Source organism: Anabrus simplex, chromosome 1 (genome assembly GCF_040414725.1).
Source record: "Anabrus simplex isolate iqAnaSimp1 chromosome 1, ASM4041472v1, whole genome shotgun sequence".
Lineage (NCBI taxonomy): Eukaryota > Metazoa > Arthropoda > Insecta > Orthoptera > Tettigoniidae > Anabrus > Anabrus simplex.
This window is the reverse complement of record NC_090265.1, coordinates 1,646,699,734-1,646,719,840: the sequence shown is the minus strand read 5'-3', so window position 1 is coordinate 1,646,719,840 and position 20,107 is coordinate 1,646,699,734. Positions and strand designations below refer to the sequence as shown.

Genomic DNA, 20,107 nt, shown 5'->3' with positions numbered 1-20,107 from the left:
TTCATGTAATACAATAAATTATTATAGATCAACAATCTATTGGTCCACCTCTGCGGTGTAGTGGTTAGTATGATTGATTAGCTGCCAACGCCCCTCCCGCGCCCCTGTAGGCATGGGATCGATTCCCGGCGCTTCTACGAAATTAGACAAGTGGGACGACGGCTGGAACGGGGTTCACTCAGTCTCGGGAGGTCAACTGAGTAGAGGGGGTTCTATTCCTACCTCAAACATCCTGGAAGTGGTTTTCCGTGGTTTCCCCACTTCTTCTCCAGGCAAATGCTGGGATGGTGCCTAACTTAAGTCCACGGCCATTTCCTTCCCTCTTCCTTGTCTACCCCTTCCAACCTTGCCATCGCTCCACAAGGCCCCTGTTCAACATGCCTGGTGAGGTGGCCTGGGCGAGGTTCTGGCCTACTCCCCAATTGTATCTACGACCAAATGTCTCAGGTTGCAGGACACTGCCCTTGAGGCAGTAGAGGTGGGATTCATCGCTGAGTCCGCAAGAAAAGCCAAATCTGGACGTTAAACAGACGATGAAATAAAATAAAGAAACCGATATATTTGATATAGGGAAATGATCTATACACTACTTCAAAGTAGAAAGATGAATGCACGAGATGTGACTTCGGCATGACTGACGAGACAGACAGGTTATGACGCTTTGGAATCAGCTAATGGTACTAGTCTGATCTGATCACAGCGCACATATTCTTTGGACCGCAGAGAAAAAAGAAATAAATGAAAAGTCTGATTCATTTGATTGCATAACATCTCTGTATAGCGTTTGTTTCGCTTTTATAAATTATATTTAGTGATACTACTTAGTGGAGAAATATTAACGTGTAGTTATAGGCCTAATTATTGTTCAGTTCTCGTTAATATTGTTGTCACATATGGAGTAACATCTTCCTTTGCCAGCAATCTTAATGGTCTTCTCAACAGTGATACATTACTTTCTCGCTTGCTTTTCTTAAATACAGTAAATTCAACTATTACAATGCGTTTGTGAAATTAGATAACTTCATTCAGTATTTATTTTAAGAGTTTAGGGAGGTGATTTTCTTCCGTGTTCTACGAATTCATAAGCTATTTTCATCCCGTGGTGGATACCGAAAGGCAATGATTACTATATTTCCTTCAGTGATACCAAATGCCTCGATATTGTAGTGGTATCCGGGTGATAGTGGGTTCTAATCCCACTGTCGGCAGCCCTGAAGATGATTTTCCGTGGTTTCCCATTTTCACACCAGGCAAATGCTGGGGCTGTACATTAATTAAGGCCACGGCCGCTTCCTTCCAACTCCTACGCCTTTCCTATCCCATCGTCGCCATAGGACCTATCTGTGTCGGTGCGACGTAAAGCAAATAGCAAAAAAAATATTGTAGTGTGTTTGTATATCGAACAAATCACGATACAGGCACATAACAATCGTAATTATTTTCATTGCCGAAAGATGAACAAACTCTAAAGCCCAGCCTACTAGATATATTCCAAAAGAGTCTCCAAAAATGATTTTCTCTTGAGAGCCACTTATTATCCATGATGGCATAACTATCCATCATCACCTCCTGTTTATTTGTCCAGCTTTCAGTTAGTTTGATTTTGAATTATTTTAATTGTTAGAATTGATTTTCAATTGTTTACGGACTTCACAGCATAATTGTATATGGTAATGATTTATTGCACATTATCATTGTCATACTACTGTAATGTCTTCTCAAATCGAAATGTAGTGAGAAACCTACGTGTAGATCTCTTATTACCTACCCAATATTTTAATTTTTGTTTAATTGAATGGTCAGTCAGATGATTCTCCCATGAATTCGTTGCAAAATGAGAATATTATCTTTATCGTTGTGAATTAAGCTCTTCATGAGTGAAATCCATGTGTATGTTGTCTAAAACGATATATAGGTTAGTACATTTGGTCGTAACTTGGACAGAGAAGAAATATTTAGGTATGGATCGTTGACATTTTTTATCATACGGCAGTGTGATGCTGTTTGCAGTAATTATTTTTTTAAAGAGTTAAATCTTTGACCAAGACTTCCTGCTTATTAAGGTTATACTTTCATTCCCAAGCATTAGGAAGAAAGACTGTGAGCCATATTGTGGGGATAAACGAATGTCATTTACGGAATACAATTCACTGAATCACGTTTCGTATATTGATTATTAGACGCAGTGCTTTCTCGAATAGCCTCGTCTAAATGTTCATCCTCTGCATCAGCAAGGCCTTTCACTTCAATAATAGTTTTAGAACATTGTGAGGGTTTGTTGGCACAGCATTTTCTATAAGCTTAGGAATGTTTTATCCAAAACTCTATTAATTTCCTTTTTAATGCAGTAATTCTGTCTATTCTGATGATAAATGATTCCTATAATTTTTATGTATACAGTGGAATTTTAATAAATTATACTAGATAAATTCACATTGTGACGTACCCACTTTGCCCACAGATGTATGACAAATTTATAACGTGGCGGGTCACTTTAATATTAAAATAAATAAATGATATGTCATTGTTTCTCCAGAAACAGTATCCCAAGGGCGCCAGTCTTCAAGCTTATGGCTTGAAAACAAAAGTAGATAATTAATAATAATAATAATAATAATAATAATAATAATAAATAAAAATACGTAATGAGACTCAAAAAACTCCCAGGGGTGGGGTGAACGGAACACAAATCATTAAGTACACTAATGTGGAATTTAAGGATCATTAATAATAATTTCATGAAATACAAATTAAAACAGCTATTTATTAAGATGAAAACGTGACGTAACGGCGTATTAACGAAATCTGAACTTACGGAAGCAAAAGAAAAAGTGAATGAAATTAACTTTAAGAAAATGAACTGTTGCGCGAAGACTTGGAGTAACTTATGCCATAAGTTCACCAAATGTAGACTCTGTTGTCTTGAAACTGAAGATGGGTGGATCTCTCGTACGGGCTGCCTCATCTGTTGTTGGATTCCAGTCCTACATCCACATTTCCTGTCTTTAACACTTTCTATTGTACTCCTTACATAAAGTCGTAATGAGTCCTAATTTTAAGTGCAAAACCACCATGGGTTATGTTCATGGAGAGAATACATTCGTATTCTTCCGTATTACGGAACAGTAGCGTAGCTAAATTCATAATAAAAGTTCTCCTCCCCTATACCAGTCAGAACCGGTCTCCCGTTGACTACCTCTCGTCATTGAGATAACAAGTCCCAATGAGAGTAACTTTTGAGTAGAATATACTCAGATGCGAAGTGAACTAAGTTAAAATCTTCTCCGATGTGTAGACGTAGAATCGTAGTAAGAGTATCTTCCAAGCGTGAGAATCAGAATCAGAATGTCCGAATCTCCGAATGTCCTCTCCAGCCCTTGCCGGTGGTATATATCGGTTCAAAAGTCTCCTTCCATCAGCCCTATCACATGGTCCAGTAAGATTCGAGGTCTCATCCCTTCTCCGATGTATAGCTGTGCATCCATCACGTTGCTTCATTACGTTCATTCACATAGGCTGAACTTTCCCGCTGAAATAAAGCGTCCCCAAGCAGAGTTTGAAAAGTGGGTGTTAATAATGTATCAACTGTCTCTTCATGAGGTGGAGAGGGTAAGGTCTCTCGTAATCTACATGACGTACTTTTCCTGGAATTGGGCTGAAATTAGCCTGCTGACTCTGGTCACCTCACAACGGCTATTGGAAAATTTACTGCAAGTTATAAATATGCGTGATGTTGAAATACTTTACCCAATAATTTGTTCGTTCAGAATACGTTATAGCCGCGATACAAAGAAATGAAATGATGATTGAAATGGATGATAAAAACCCTATATATATATATATATACATATTAATTTTAAAATGACCGATCAGTGATTAAATATATACATCTTATCAATTAAATATATAGTTCAATAATTAAAAATATACAGTGATGTCCCAAACATCACAACATTAACACATCTCAAAGTCTTCTAATGTACGTCTACCCCTTAGACCCATTTTCTGATACGGGGTTGGGGATGAGGTGAGTTAAAATGATTAAACACGGGCCTATTTCTGTTGCCAACTTCAGTTGAGGAGATAACTGAACAGAAAATGAGGGACGGTGAATGGATTTGGGTAACGGGGTGGGAGGAATCGACTGAGGCCTATGAACAGGAACTTTCCAGGCATTTGCGTGGAAGTGAAAATGGGAAAGCGGAGAAAACCACACTCAAGAGAACGGACAGTGGGGTTAGACCACAATCGTTCACCGAAAGCTTGATTCCATTGCCGTAGTGAGTAAACACTTGCGATCAGTCCAGTCGGTCTTCGGGTCAAATAATTTACAAAATTCATTTGACTTAAAAATAGCAAGCGGGTGAATCTGGTACTATTTCTTCACTGAAATAGATACTTATCCTAATTTAAAAAAAAAAAAAAAACAAGAAGCAGTTTATGTCGTCAATGCTAACCCGAAGAAATTTAAAGGAGCATCTGGTTAATTCCCACTCTGGGTGGTGGTGGTGGTAGTGGTGGTAGAATAACATCCACGGTATCTCCTGCCTGTCGTAAGAGACAACTAAAAAGGGGCCCAGGGGAGTGTGGAATGGCGGCCATGGGGCCCTCAGCTGAGTCCTTTCATTGCTTCAACTTACGTGTGCCAGGCTCCTCCCTTTCACCTATCCTAGCCGACCTCCCTTGCTCAACTCTTGTTCTCATCCGAGGAGTTTTATTATAAAGCAAGCAAAAGCAAAGTCACCTCCGTACAGGCCATGAAGGCCCTTGGAGGAGTGGAAGGTAAAGGCTTCCACCATTGTTAACCTCGGCACGTGATGGGGTAGAGTGGTTAGCTCTACGCCCGGCCGCCTTTGCCCCCAGGAATTAACCTGGTACTCATTTTTGGTGTAGGCTGAGTGAACCTCAGGGCCGTATGCACCTCCGGAAGTGGAAATCTCGTTTCTTAAATTTTACGACTTCCTGACGGGGATTCGAACCCACGTCCTTCCGGGCGAACCGAGCACGCCTTCACCGCCTCGGCCAGGCAGCCCCTTTTTATTATAAAGGAGTTATATTATTATTATTATTATTATTATTATTATTATTATTATTATTATTATTATTATTATTATTATTATTATTATTATTATTATTATTATTATTATAAAGTTCCACATTACACTTAGTTTTCTGAAATCGGTTCAATGATTCTGAAGTTATAAAGATCGCCCTGGAGCGCGTTAGCGCCAAAATGGGGTCATATTTGGCGACGATATTGTTTTGACGTGTGAAGTCACAGAATTGTTATGGTGTCAAACTGTACGTCATTGGACCGATTTCAGAACACTAAGTGTAATTTGGAACTTTATAATAATACTAGCAGAAGTACCCGTTCTTCGTACGGGTTATCAGAAACTGGCTACAGTTACTCATACTATAGGTGTGACTGACTTCATTAGATATTTATATCACTGGTGTATTTACTTAAGTACGTAGAAATTATTTGTCATGTTTGGAATTATAGTGTATCTTCTTCTTTCCTTCATGGGGGCCTCTAACAATTAGTTCCATGCTACCATGTTTTTCCTTCATTCCCACATAGACATACCTGCTCCCTTCACACAGCTGCAGGTTTAGTGTAAGTATATTTCAGCTAGATAGTACCACAAATATAAATGTTATTGAATGTATTTGTTTGATCCGACATTTCGTAACTATTACAAATGACCAAGGAAATACGCGTTGCATAAAATAAACTACTATAATTATCGAGAATTATAATTCTCAGGGCTTGTTACATGTCGCACATCATATAACGAATCTGAGTATAAATGTTGAGAAATTTTATCAAGACTTGGGCCCACCATCTTGACAATTGTGTACAGTATATAGGTTGTTTTCATGGTTACAATGATCGTAAAAGTGGACCAAAATATCGGCACTAATAACTTCAGTGATCATACTACTCCATGATTTGATAGAAAATAGTTTAAACTATAGGTAACAGACTCCGCAAAATGCTGAAACGTAAGCCAGTACGTAAAAACGGAGGCCCGTCGGCAACCGCTGGTCGCTGTACTACGGAGATCTCCGGGGCTATTATTTTTATACTTCACTTCCTTTCCATCCCCGCCCAAAGGAGTGCTATGAGCGTCTTACACAACAGTTTATTTTATTTTATTTATTTATTTATTTATTTATTTATTTATTTATTTTTATTTTTATTTATTTATTTTATTTATTTTACGCCCAAACGTACATGCATAATCTAGCTTCTGTAGAATCCTGGAGCTGACGTTGCCATGGATACGGCCGTTCGTTTCTTGATCCGATTCCTAGAGTAGGGGTAGTGTGGTTCCATTATTGGTTTTAGGGCCTTAAAACATAGTCTTCGGGCCCGAAGGTTTTACCGAGTTTTGCGTCAAGGGGCTTAAAATGAGCTTTGCCTCGTCCTTGTACGACAAATTCGATTTCGCCTATATTAGCCTATCATTTTAATATTTTTATATCCCCCCGTTGACCCCCCTCGAATTGTTTTGAAAATAAAATATAGCCCATGTTACTCACTGCCAATGTAGCTTTCTATAGGTGAAGTAATTTTTAAAATCTGTTCAGTAGTTTTTGAGTCTATCCGTTACAAACAAAAATACAAATTTATCCTCTTTATAATATTAGTATAGAAGTATAGATTACATCGCTACACATACGGTTGCCGTCAGGAAGGGCATCCAGCCGTAAAACAGGGTCAAATCCACATGTGCGACACAGTTCGCACCCGCAACCCCACAGGTGTGTGTAAAGCGATAGAAGAAGAAGATACTCATTTTAAAAATTCACCCGTTTCTTTATTCTTTTCACCCCCTTTTGTGGATTTTCCAAAAATAGTGTGTTCATTTTTAAAGGAGATTCCAAGTACCAATTTTAAAGTCTGTAACATCTTCATTTTTAAGATATATGTATCCTCATATAAATAATTCAACTCCTTCCTCACTTCTTTTCACCCCTATACCCCTACCCCCTCCCCATAAGTGGATTTTCTGAAAAAGAATATTTGTGTTCTTTTATTTTTAAAGGCGATTCCAAATATCAATTTTCATGTCTGTAACGTTAGGTTTTTGTGATTTATTGCAGATGATTTCGCTGCTGTAGAACCCTGGAGCTGACGTTGCCATGGTTACGGCAGTTCATTACTTTACCCGATTCCTAGAGCAGGAGTAGTGTGGTGCCAATATCTCCGTAACGGTTGGTTTTAGAGCCTTAAAACATGGTTTTCGGGCCCGTAGCGCTTACCGAATTTTGTTTTTTGCGTCAAGAAAATTAAATTCAGCTTTGTCTTGTCCTTATACGACAAATTTGATATTTTGCCTATATTAGCCTATTATTTTTATATCTCTCCCACCCCCCGTGCCCCCTACCTCGAATTGTTTAGAAAATAAAATACAGCCCATGTTACTCACTGGCAATGTAGCTTTGTATAGCTGAAGTAATTTTTAAAATCGTTTCAATAGTTTTTGAATCTATTCGTTACAAACAAACAAATTTTTCCTCTTTATAATATTAGTATAGATAAAAAGGGACGTAACCATATTTTCAGTAGGTGAATCCGTTAGCTACGCATGTCTCTTTGAAAATAACATTCTTTGAAATTTTCACCAGATGTTTATAATGTCCAACTTGAACGCACAAACAAAGCCGGCAGAAATGTCCAATTACTCCAGCATCGATAACACAACTAATTCATAAATAAATTGAGGCAAAGAGCAGCTCTTCAGGACCAAACGAGTGTGCAGCGGTCAAGTAATTACACAACATTGTCTTACACAGGCAGTATATTTTAATATAGCATAGCGGAGTACCGAGGCATAGGAGCACAGAAAAGTGGTAACAGCGAGGGCAGTACTCACCAATATTTACAGGAAACGTTGAAAGAGATCCACTTGAGTTGCGATGCAAGCTTCACGTCTTGTAATAAAATTTCGAAACACACTTCGGGGTTCATGGACGCTGATGGAACGCGCAGTGTTCCCAATTTCGATTTTTAATTCGTGTGCAGCTTGAGAATAATTTCTGTAAACGTTTCCTTTCTGATTTCACCGTAGATAAAAGTCGCATGTGCTTAAATCAGACCTTTATTGATGATCTGATTGTCATCGAACACTTCCTACAATCGTCGCACAGAGTTATATGCCGTATGAGCCGTCGCACCATCGTGCCGGAAATAGTCGTGCTTTGTTTTCTTCTCCAGTCAGCTCAGCAGAAAATGGTTCGAGAATGTTGTGAATATAATGGTCGGAAGTAATGGTGTCCTGAAAAAAAAATCAGACAGACAATTCGTCGGGCACTAATAGCACTCTCACTTTTACATCCTGCAGAAGTGTCGGCTGTAAAATGTGCGGGTTCTCTGTATCCTAAGATCATATTGAACTGACATAGCCACTCAAATAGAACCATGTTGCGTCACTCACAAAAAGAAAGTTCGAATCCACGATACCATCGTGCACACTGCTCATTAAACAAAATCTCCATGGCACTATAGCCCTGACGGGCCTTGGCCTACCAAGCGACTGCTGCTCATCCCCAAGGCCAGCAGATTACGTGATTACGCATGGCCAGTGCGAAGAATCCTCTCGGTCGTTATTCTTGATTCTGTAGACCATCAGATAACTCCTCAATGGTAATCGCGTATGAGTGGCCTTCGAACCAACTTTTAGAACAAAGTAAAAAACCACTAACGTCGTCGGGAATCGAGCCCGGGGCCTCTAGGTTAGAGGCAGGCACGCTACCCCTAGACTGCGGGGTCAGACACTATTTACTAGCCAATAGAAAAATGTTATTCTTGCAATGAAATTTGTAGGCTGTATGTTATGTGGATGACACCGATAAGATCGTAAATGTAATAATTTTGTTGCCTTAAGTGCTGATGTATGTGAAATACCAGTTTCCTGAGCTTCTCTTCGAAGGAACTTATGTGGACTGACTTGCAGTATTGCCTGTATTTATCTTCTAATCTCTCCTGTGTGACAGCTGTTCTCTTTCCCTGTTTTTTCTTATTAGGTACGAAACCAGTACTACTCCACCTGTGAACGAGTTATTGCACGTAACATTTTGACTGAATAACCGGAAAACCGTCTACGGAATTTTCGAGACACCTTTTAACTTATTTCTCCTTCTGGTGCAAATAACACTCTACATGAAGTATTCTCTGCACTATGGTGTACTTAACCATCACGAAAATAACCATACAAGGCACTTTGAAAGTTCAGAGATAAGCATCTGCTGTCTCGGCTGTCAACACTTCCCTCAAAATATGTGCTTCACACGCACTAAAAGTTTATGGGATCTGTGTACTAATTCATGCTAGTAAGCCCGCTGAAATATTAGTGATTATACTTAAATCACAAAAGAAATCCTAATTAAATTAATAAAATAATCTTTCCCAGTCATACGCGTATAGTGTTTCCTACATTTAATATTATTAATTACAACATTTTTATTTACAAATAAAAGTTGATGCTAGCATGCAAATCTCGTGATAAATATATTTAAAAATGTACTTATCAAATACTGCATGTGGTTTGCTGCCATCTTGAGGTTACATCTGGGATTTTAGACCTACGTGACTACAGCTTTACTCTTAAATAGTCCTTGGTTCCTCTTCCTTCTTATATCGTCCATGTTCGAATTGTGGACTTCTGTTGTTGGAGTCTCTAGACGTTCCCTGAAGAGATGAATGCTGGCACGTGGGCACAATTCTCGTTGATTACAATTCTTGGGTTCGATGATCACTCACGAACATACAGGCAAAAATGGGAAAATTAGTTAATGTACACTCTTTTTGTGTTTTCACCAACCCAAATAATGGGAAGTTTGTATAAATCACTATTCATTTCCCCTTTAATCACACAGCCTGACTAATTGTTACCACGAGTGTACACGGAACATGCAAACGTTCTTCCTATCACGAACACCGTTCTTTTAGTTTTACTGAGCGTCACTCACTGTTTAAATGCTTTTAAATCGGCCATCATGAATTACTGAATGTAATCGGCTGTCCCACTACTTCTAAACAACGTGATGCGTTTACCTTTTCTCTGATGACTGCATCATAAGCCGACACCGAGGACACTAATATTTAACGGATTAAATGTTGAAATAACACGTCAATTAATCACTACTGTATTTTATCTCGTACCACACGGCTTATTTCGCGATGTTTACTCCGCGCTGATATGTTTTTCCTCGACACAGCACTTCATACACGATATCCATAGTTCATTACTGACACGTAAGTACTGCAGCTACAGAAATTACAATGAAATCCTGCATCTAGGTCCGGGTTTTATTTATAGTATCTGGGCTGAGTGGTTGGAGAGGTGGTGAACCACGCCCCAATCGAGATTCGGCTCCGGTAAACGGAATCTTTCAGCGACGTGAAAGTAATTAAATTATAGCTCGTGACCTCTGTTTTATATTGATCCAGTTTCAAGTCAATACGATCAGCGGGTCGATCACAATCTCAAAAGCGTCCTTTTATAAATTCATGCGTCATGGTTCATTTCGTAAGTGCTCTCACTTTTTTCCTCACGTTGCCAGATCGTGGCATTCAGCTTCAGTCTGGGCACCACCATATGATATGCGTCATTACTGATCCACTATTAAAGTATTGAATTTACATGCATCAATAATTTGCATTAAATACGTCGGTTCGAATGTGATCTGACTTATAAATTTCCATAGATTATCTCAGACAAAGGTGTTCTTCTTTACCTTCTTTTTAGTTAAATATGGTGAATTGGCACCAATGAATGCAGTGTTGAATCAGTAAGGATTTTTATTTATTGGGGGTTAACACACCTTAATTCACCCCACTTTCTGACAACATACATTTCCACGCGTATCGTCATCTCTCATCCTCTCTCACACCGAGTGAGAGCGTGATTTCAAGGTTCCGCGGTTATACGCCGTTCTTTTCTCGATACAGCGCAGAAAACTGCTGCCTTCGGGCCTGCGTATCGCAACTCATATCCCGGTTCGGCACGTAAACCGCTAATTACGACATTATATATCGCAGAATGTTGCGGAAAACGGCATATATGATTGACTAAACCTCTTGATATGCCCATAGCATTGTGAGACAATATAATATACAATATAAAATATAATATATATATAATGTATAAGAAAAGAATTTAGAAGCCGAGTGGACACCATCAAAATATTCCAGAAGAAACCTTTAAACTGCAGGGCACAAATGGTCATATCTGAGAAAGAAAGGAAGGTTAGAAATGAAAGGATGAGGGATTTCTGGGAGGAGAAGAAGAAGAGAAATCCTTAGGTTCAATGTGGTCCATAGGCGGCCAAATGCGGAAACAAGAAGAGAAGAAGAAGAAGTGTGTGATGAAATAATTAAATTTTATACTTTTATATATTTTCACGCTTTTAAAGTTAATGACATTGTCACTGCCTCCCGATGTTTTTTAGGCCGAAAGTCTGTTGCCGCGTGGTTGGAAACAAACGAAATATGTAGATACATAAAATTACAATCTTAAATTAAGTCACACTACTGTAGACCAGTGACGTGCAAACTCAACAGCGTTTGCTGTCACAAGGAAAATATCTTCTAGTGTACATGATGCAGGCACAGAATGCAATCCAGTAGATGTTCCGTGGTCGGGGGTTCCCCGCAGTCGCTTTTAATGTTGTCGATAGGGAAGTGCCATTTTTGGAGGTTGCTTTTTGATCATTCTACTCCAGAAGGAAGATGATTGAGTGATCTCCAGACAATCCAAATGAGTTCATGCCCAGAAGGAAGGCTTTCCGAAGGGCGAGGCCAGGTAGAGTTACTCTCAAGTCGAAAAAAATGTTTTCTTGCTGTAGCCGATGTAGTTTGCAAGACTGTAGTGGTTTTGAAGAAGATTTCCTTGGATCTCTAGTGTAACTGGTACATAAACATATAGCGGGCGGGATTGTTTATGGACCTGTTTAGTTTTCTCTGCATCGGCAGTTACTTCACAATGAATATCTGGTAGCGCTATACTTGCAAGCTGATATATATTTACAAGAGGTATAGCCCTCAGACAACCTGTAACAAGACTACATGTTTCATTTTGTTTGCGTAGGTAGATTTTCACCAAACTTGGCAGGCGATGTATATCTTGGCATGTAGATGTTGCAAATTGATGACATAAAAGAGAACATTCCAGAAAAAATAAAAATAACCATACATGAAGATAATATTGAAGGTTTTGTGACTGAGCTACTTAATATCATCAATACGGGATACTAGAAGGCTTGAGGCATGTCATGAGGAATAAGGGAACGTATCGAATACTCTAGTAATTATTCCATATTTTCCACATCAGTACTGAAGATCTCTCAAAGAGTGTTGTAGCCCACTTTCTTGACAAAGCTGAGAAGCAGTAACGAGCTCGTTGGGGACTGAGAAGAAGTGGGCGTAAAGGAATTATGGTTGATGAAGGGAGAGTCTGCAAGCTTGAAGATTTATTCTACGCATTTGTGAGGTAGCGTCCTTGAGGAGTGTTTTCGTATTTGTCCTTGTGTCCTTTCCTATTGATACCTCTTCCTATCCTGAAATGTTACTATGTTTATTCTATTGTGTGTTCCTATCCATGTCCATACATTTCCATATCGTCGCTGGAAAGGTAAAAGGTTGTATTCCATAAAGCTCTTCCTATCAATTATTCTCCTTAAGACTGGTCACGCCTCCCAGCCACATATGGATACGCAGTCCATCAGAACAATGTCCGTTGTGTTCGTTTTCCTATGTCGACGATTAAACGAAAATGAACCTTACATGCATTGTACACTACAAGTGCGCAAATACGTAATGCAAACGTACATTCCTACAGTACGGTACTGTAAGGTTCATTTTCCTTTACACATGGGCATAGGAAAATGAACACAACAAAATTTGTTCTGATGGACTGCATATCCATACGTGGCTGGGAGGCGTGACCAGTCTTAAGGAGAATAATAGGGAACATGCATGATCCGGGGTTTTAATTAAAAATATGCTAATCTGATTCAAAATTGCATGCAAAATTCAAAAATGTGATCAGAATGTACAAATAATAACTCGAAACATGATAAAAATCTACGAAAATGTCACGTCACGCAAGTACGCGATCTCATTGGCCTGACGTCATCGTACAGGTTGACTGAATTAGCAGACGAAGTAACACACAGTGTGCTGTGAGAAGCAGGATACACTTCGCGTATTTCTACTTTACGTTAGTGTCTAGTATGGTTAAATTCGAGGTCTATACATTGGATAATAATCTGAGTGGTATATTTTAGACTTAAAATGAATCCTGCGCAGACAGTGAGGCAGAAAACTTATAAATGGTGTAGAGTTCCGATGTGCAATAGCATACCAAACAAATTGTTTATAAACGTTCCAAAGACGCTAAAACTAGGGAGAAATGGATTTTGGCGAGCTGGAGAAATGCTGGTGATATATCGGAAAAGTCTACAGTTTATTTTTTTGAAGATTTTAACGTAAGATGAATTTGTTTGAATTTTCAAATCACTTTTCCATGTCAGCTGTTCTAGTGGTAATACTTTAAATTTTAATGTATGATGCTTTATTTAAATGCTTCAATTACATCTTGGAATATGAAAGTAATAAACAGTGCATTAAATAATGCTGATTATTAAAGTATTCTCCAAACCTAACCTATGTTTTGGGTGATCCATGTCAAGATAATAAATCAAAGGGGTTATGAACCATTGTGACAACTCTAATTCTACCAATATATCTTGGCATGGGACAATTATGTATGTCTTTATTGAAGAGCTTAATTGGTAAAGAAATTTAGGCTATATCTAAATACTCTATAATGTAACAAAGAATAGCGTGTACATCATGAAAGGAAACAACGTGAATTTAACAAATGTATAACTCTACACAAAACCAATGCTTGTCTGTTACGGTCTTATAAGTTAATAATGCTCAATTATAATAATTATCATAATATTAATGAAATAAATAACATAATTGCACACAGGTGAAAATAGTGATGTAGGTGTTTAAAATATTATCCAACTTATCCTAAGTTTTAGGTTATACAAGCCAAGTCAATAAACCGAAGGGTAAAAATACCGCGCGAGTTGCCCGTGCGGTTAGGAGCGCGCAGCTGTGAGCTCGATGCTGAGGCTGTACCTAAGGCCACGGCCGCTTTGTTCCCATTCCTAGTCCTTTCCTATCCCATCGTCGCCATAAGACCTATATGTGACGGTGTGACGTAAAGCAAAAAAATAAAAGTCACAGCACCCAAAGACATTCCTGTATTGAGCGACTAAAATGTCACCAGGACACTTTTCTTTCCTGATGAGCTCAGCTTGTTAAAAGCCAAATGTAATTAATGTTATTGGCTTCACGCCCCGCTAACTACTTCTACGATTTTCGGAGACGCCGATGTGCAGTAATTTAGTCCTGCAGGAGTTATTTTACGTGCCAGTAAATCTACCGACACGAGGCTGACGTATTTGAGCACCTTCAACTACCACCGGACTGAACCAGGATCGAACCTGCCAAGTTGGGGTCAGAAGGGCAGCACCTCAACAGTCTGAACCACTCGGCCCGACTTGTGAAAACTAGATGAAGTCATATTTATCTTTATCATGTTTAACTTTTTCCCTCCACAAAGATATTTAATTCTCTTTCATGGGCCCCGTAAGTGGGTAGGCCAGTTGTCCCAACCATAAATATATATATTTTTTGGGAATGATAGATTATAGCCCTATAGTACTATGATCTTTCTTTCTTTCCTTCTTTCTTTCTTTCTTAATCAGTTTATCCTTCAGGGTTGGTTTTCTCTCGGACTCAGCGAGGGATTTCACCTCTACCACTTCAAGGGCAGTGTCCTGGAACGTGAGACTTTGAGTATGGTGATGAAACTGGTGAGGAGGGCCATTACCTCACCCAGGCGGCCTCACCTGTTATGCTCAACAGGGGCCTTGTTGGAGGATGGGAGGATCGGAAGGGATAGACAAGGAAGAGGGAAGGAAACGGCCGTGGCCTTAGGTGCCTGGAGGAGAAGTAGGAAAATACGAAAAACCACTTCGAGGATGGCTGAGGTGGGATTCGAAACCCTTCTACTCAGTTGACCTCCCGAGGCTGAGTAGACCCCGTTCCAGCCCTCGTACTATTTGTTTTCAACTTTCATGGCAGAACCGGGAATCGAAACCGGGCCTCCGGGAGTGGCACACATTAACCACTACACCACAGAAGCGGACTAGTACTATAATTCTACCTATATGTTTATCTTAGTGCTGAAATCCGATTTCTTGCTTTACTAATGCTGAAAGCCCGAAAATGTAATGTTATTCTTTAATAGGGGAATCAGTCTAGAAGGAAATGTTGAAAGTGATGTGATATCTATCCAGGTTCGTTGTTATCCTAATACTATGGGTTACAGTACATTGCACGTATATAAAAGACACCACTTACAAACTTGCTTGTTATCCGCGAATTTCTGCGGCCATAAAAGTCACTATTTTTCAAGAATGATGACATTTACACATGATAGATTGTCTGACTGTGCTGTTTTGAACCTTTCTTCCGTCATTTCTAAGTTATTCGCGATCATCAATAATAAACAATCGGCTTTTAGCAACGGCTGGTAGAGCTCCATGCGGTACTGGATCGTGACGTCACAGCGCGCCGCTTACGTCAGAGGCCGTTTCACTCGCCTTGCGGAAAGGCACTATTAAATATTTTTTTAGTGGTAGAAAACAAGGCAACATACCACAATGTAATACGTTTACGTACTATTTCATTGGTGTACTTTTCAAAAAAAATATTTTTGAAAATGATGCATGTTCCCAATTGATTGGAGGAGCTTTGTGGAATACAACCTTTTACCTTTCCAGCGACGATATATTCATTAAATACCCCAGTTTCTCATGCAACGGGGATTACTCGGATAACTTATAGAGGCAAAGGAATCTAGAAGACAGGTACCAAATAACTTCAACAGAACAGTGCAAAAATATAAAATTTCCATGATGACAGCCATCTTCCAGAATGGATAAGACATTAAAAGAGGAGGATGATCAAGAGGAAGATTATTCTCCTAATAAATGCTATTTATTAGCGAAGGTGTTAATGATGTAGATGAATTCCTGGTGAGGTAGACGCCGAAAAGAAGTCGATTTATCAGCCAACCGTAAACTATTACAAAAGCAAATATCAACTAGATAACAGTCCCTGGACTCACGTGCGGTGATCGAGGCACAGCCCCTAAAATTTCTTATACAGCTGTGGGATTCTCTTGGCCTCAAACGGCCACGATTTCATGACATCAATATGGCAGTATTACAAGGTTCAATAACCATACTCAGCAATCATTTATATAGCATTTGACATCATACTGTATTTCCGCATTTACTTCTGAACCTTGTGTTCTTGGTATTTTTCTATTCTACACTCTATAGGAAATTCACCAATGACTTTGATTGCAGAATTTATTTTGTTATCGATAGACTTTTTCCTTGTGGCAGCCTTCTCATGGGAGAAGTTGTATTAAAAAACTAAAGTGGAGATAATAGTTGGTAAAATTGCACAATATTGTAAAAATGAAAATTTGCTAAACACGATAAGATGTGTATGTGCTATTATCATTGTTGTTATTATAACTATTATTGTTTTAAATATTGTTTGTATTTCTACAGTATGGTCGTGCACCAATTCACTGGGCAGCATCCCGAGGGAACATAGAGATTATGGAGATGTTAATCGCCGCCAAATGTGACATCGAGGCCAAGGATAAGGTATGTTGGATTTTTACAAATATTAGAAATATGAATTGAACCAATGACATCTGCTTATCTTCATTTATTCCTTCGGATTATGAAGCTCTCGATTTAGTTAAGTTACAAGTTTCCTTTCATGGCAATGAAGTTCAGATGTGTCATTTGCCAGAAGGTCTCCATAAATGATCAACACTGAACAAATCTCAATTTTCTTAAACACACCTATATCACCAGAAAAGCTGGATTATGATCAACGCTGCACGGATCCATAAAACACTGGCTTCGCCCCATGACACAGCTGTAGATCAAGGTTTCATGCAATCTAAGAGGAGGCTAGTTCTCTTTCGACAGTCATTTCATCGACCAGTAGACACTTTTATGAATAACACATTCTTTCGGATTGATGTACACTTACGCTTGGGTTCCAGAATTTCCGAATTCTGGTGATATTTGAAGGTGTTTAAATACGTCAGCCTAGTGTCGGTAGATATACTGGCACGTAAAACAACTCCTGAGGGACAAAATTCCGGCACCTTGGCGCCTCCGAACACCGTTACAGAGTAGTTAGTGGGACGTAAATAAAATAGCATTATTATTAATACTACTACGTACCTGAAAAATTTCCTAAATTTGCTGGTCTTCCGGGCCTCTTACAAGGAGGTTGTTGATCAGGCGTTAATGAATTTATTAAAGAATTAATGAATTAATCGGGAGAATAGGAAATGGGTTCTTCTTAGAAACTGCGAAAAGCGTACGAAGAATATGAACGCGGAATTCTACTTTGGAGTTCATACAGTGGTGATAATCCCAGAAATTCCTATTCCTCCTGCCACTCACCACCCCCTACTTTTGGGAGGCCGTGTTCGTGTGGACAAGTAAAAGTAGGTGCTGTCTTAGCAAAGAAAATGTATAATGTTTCCCGTACACTGACATCACTGTTGTCGAAGACCCTCATAAGAAGACAACCGAAGACCACACTATCGTTTCTGAAGCGATGTTATACTTTATTTTCTTGGTTAGCACTTGCCGAGAGTTAACTGCCGTTCTAAAGAAAGTGTTCAGTACCATCCAGCGCCTCACCATTGACTGTTATGAAAGGAAATGTTTGGTAGGCATTTTGTACACGTTACCAATCTACATCTGACTTCGTGAAATGAAGTCTTCGTTTTCTTTCAGTACGGTATGCGTCCCATCATGATGGCGGCTTGGCACGGCCGTAAAGGCGCTGTTGAGATGTTGATCAACTGTGGGGCCAGCGTCGTCGCTGTTAATAGGGTAAGTACAAAACACCACTTAAATTATTTGTATAGACTAACATCCTTTCGTGATGGATACAGTCAGAAATCTGCCTGTGTTATGACAAATATTAAAGATTACATCATACCATTTCACAATTACTAACTGCATGGAATTAAATACGGTACATACTCTCTTTTTAAAGGTAAATTTATATAAATAACATATAATTTATTTCTCTACATTACCATAAAGATTATTTTCTATCACCAAATATTTCTCATTTTATAAATAGAGCCTCTAGACTATGGTTGCAGTTCTAGTCTCAGGAGTATGTTTGAGTATCATGTAAAATCGGAAAGGCACAATTTTATGAAGCGCGGTCTATATTTTGTCATTTTGATAATTGATACTCGATCGGTTCAAACAATACGGAGGAGGGGGGGGGCGGTGAAATGGCTTTCTCTTCAAATTTTGACAAGTCATCTTTATTTTTATTCAAATTTAACTCATAAACCTTTTTGTCATTATACAATTTTTGATTGAATCAATCCTGATTGCGATAATTAATAAGAACTGTATGAACTAGGACAAGAAAAGAACTAGCCGTAACTGTGCTAAAGGGAACTTGACATCATTTCAGAAAACACAATTAACTCTTTTGTGAATTTTTCCTTAATATGTCATGAAAGGGTTGCTCTAAATTACTTTTAAATAAACTAAACGGAAACTGTATTTTCAATACGAGCTGTATAAAGAGTATTTAACTACAATGTTAACGTAGTAGAATAGAGTATACATCAATAAATTATAAAATTAGAAAATTATTTGTTACCAACGGGAGGGCGTGTAAGTCACTGGTAATATTACAATTTAGTATACCGACCGAGTTGGCCATGTGGCTAGGGGCGCGCGGCTGTGAGCTTGCATCCGGGGTCTAGTGGGTTAGAATCCCACTGTCGGCAGCACTGAAGATGGTTTTCCGTGGTTGCCCATTTTCACACCGGGTAAATGCTGGGGCTGTACCTTAATTAAGGCCACGGCCGTTTCCTTCCAACTCCTAGGCTTTTCCTATCGCATCGTCGCCATAAGAGATATCTGTGTCGGTGCGACGTAAAGCCCCTAGCACCAATTTAGTATACGTTTCCAGTGTGTAAGAACCCCGCTCCTCAACAAGGACTACTTGATTGGAGAACTGGAAAAGATCCAGAGGAAGGCAGCGCGATTTTTAAGGGTATTTTCGATAAAAGCGTAGTGTTACGAAAATGTTACAGGAGGCTAAGACAGGGCTGGCACGTAACAGCGTGATGTTAAATGGGGTAAACATCAGGTCGTAATTTTCACCAAGACGGAACGTCCTCCCAGTTTTGATTGCTGTATTGATGGGGAGACAGTAACTCATACGGATCACTGTAAGTACTTGGGTGTTAATACGAGGGCTGTAATTAAAGTAGTGACAACGTAGTACAGACAGTCGCAGGAGATCGGACATGTGCAAATAGGATATTGGAGTGGTCAGGTGGCGCTGTTGTCCCTGAGTAGTTGGGAGTGTTGAAGTGAAGAGTTTCAATTTCACCGCTCTAAAGCATGTTTTCAAAATGTGATCAGCGTTCGTGGATTAAAATCGAAGTTCACCGTGGCAAAATTGCATCAGAATTTTATCGAGGATTTCAAGAATCCTGTCGCAAAATGCATTACAATATAGCACAGTTGTACGATGGGTCAACGCGTTTCGCGTGGGTCGGAATCAGACTGCGGATTTGCACCGCGCATGACGGCCGTTCTCACCAGATATGAGTCCTTGTGACTTCGATCTGTCTCCGAAGTTTAAGGAACCCTTCCGATTTCCTGGCGTGTCATCTGTACTCCGCGCAGTAGTGCGCTCCGCCAAGCTGTCCTCTACAGAGAATGCCTTGACAAATGTCTACAACGGCTTTCCGACATTTGGCAAAAGCTAATTGACTTTGCCGGTGACTACGCTGAAGGAATATAATGCAATTGTACTTGTTAGTTCATTAAATATTGCGTTCTATCAGTATTGCCACTATTTTATTGACAGCCCTCGTATAAAGGCATATCTTCATTGGAGTGATCACATAAACGAGATTGTAAA

At 39.2% G+C, this 20,107-nt stretch overlaps 1 protein-coding gene across 1 annotated transcript in view; it reads left to right on the top strand.

Annotated features, from left to right (window-relative positions):
* Positions 1–20,107, top strand: part of LOC136863409 (ankyrin repeat and death domain-containing protein 1A-like) — a 164,648-nt gene that overhangs the window by 67,445 nt on the left and 77,096 nt on the right. The window contains exons 5-6 of the mRNA XM_068226438.1: positions 16,678–16,776; positions 17,935–18,033. Coding sequence (XP_068082539.1) covers positions 16,678–16,776; positions 17,935–18,033 — 198 coding nt within the window. The remainder of the gene's footprint in view (positions 1–16,677; positions 16,777–17,934; positions 18,034–20,107) is intronic.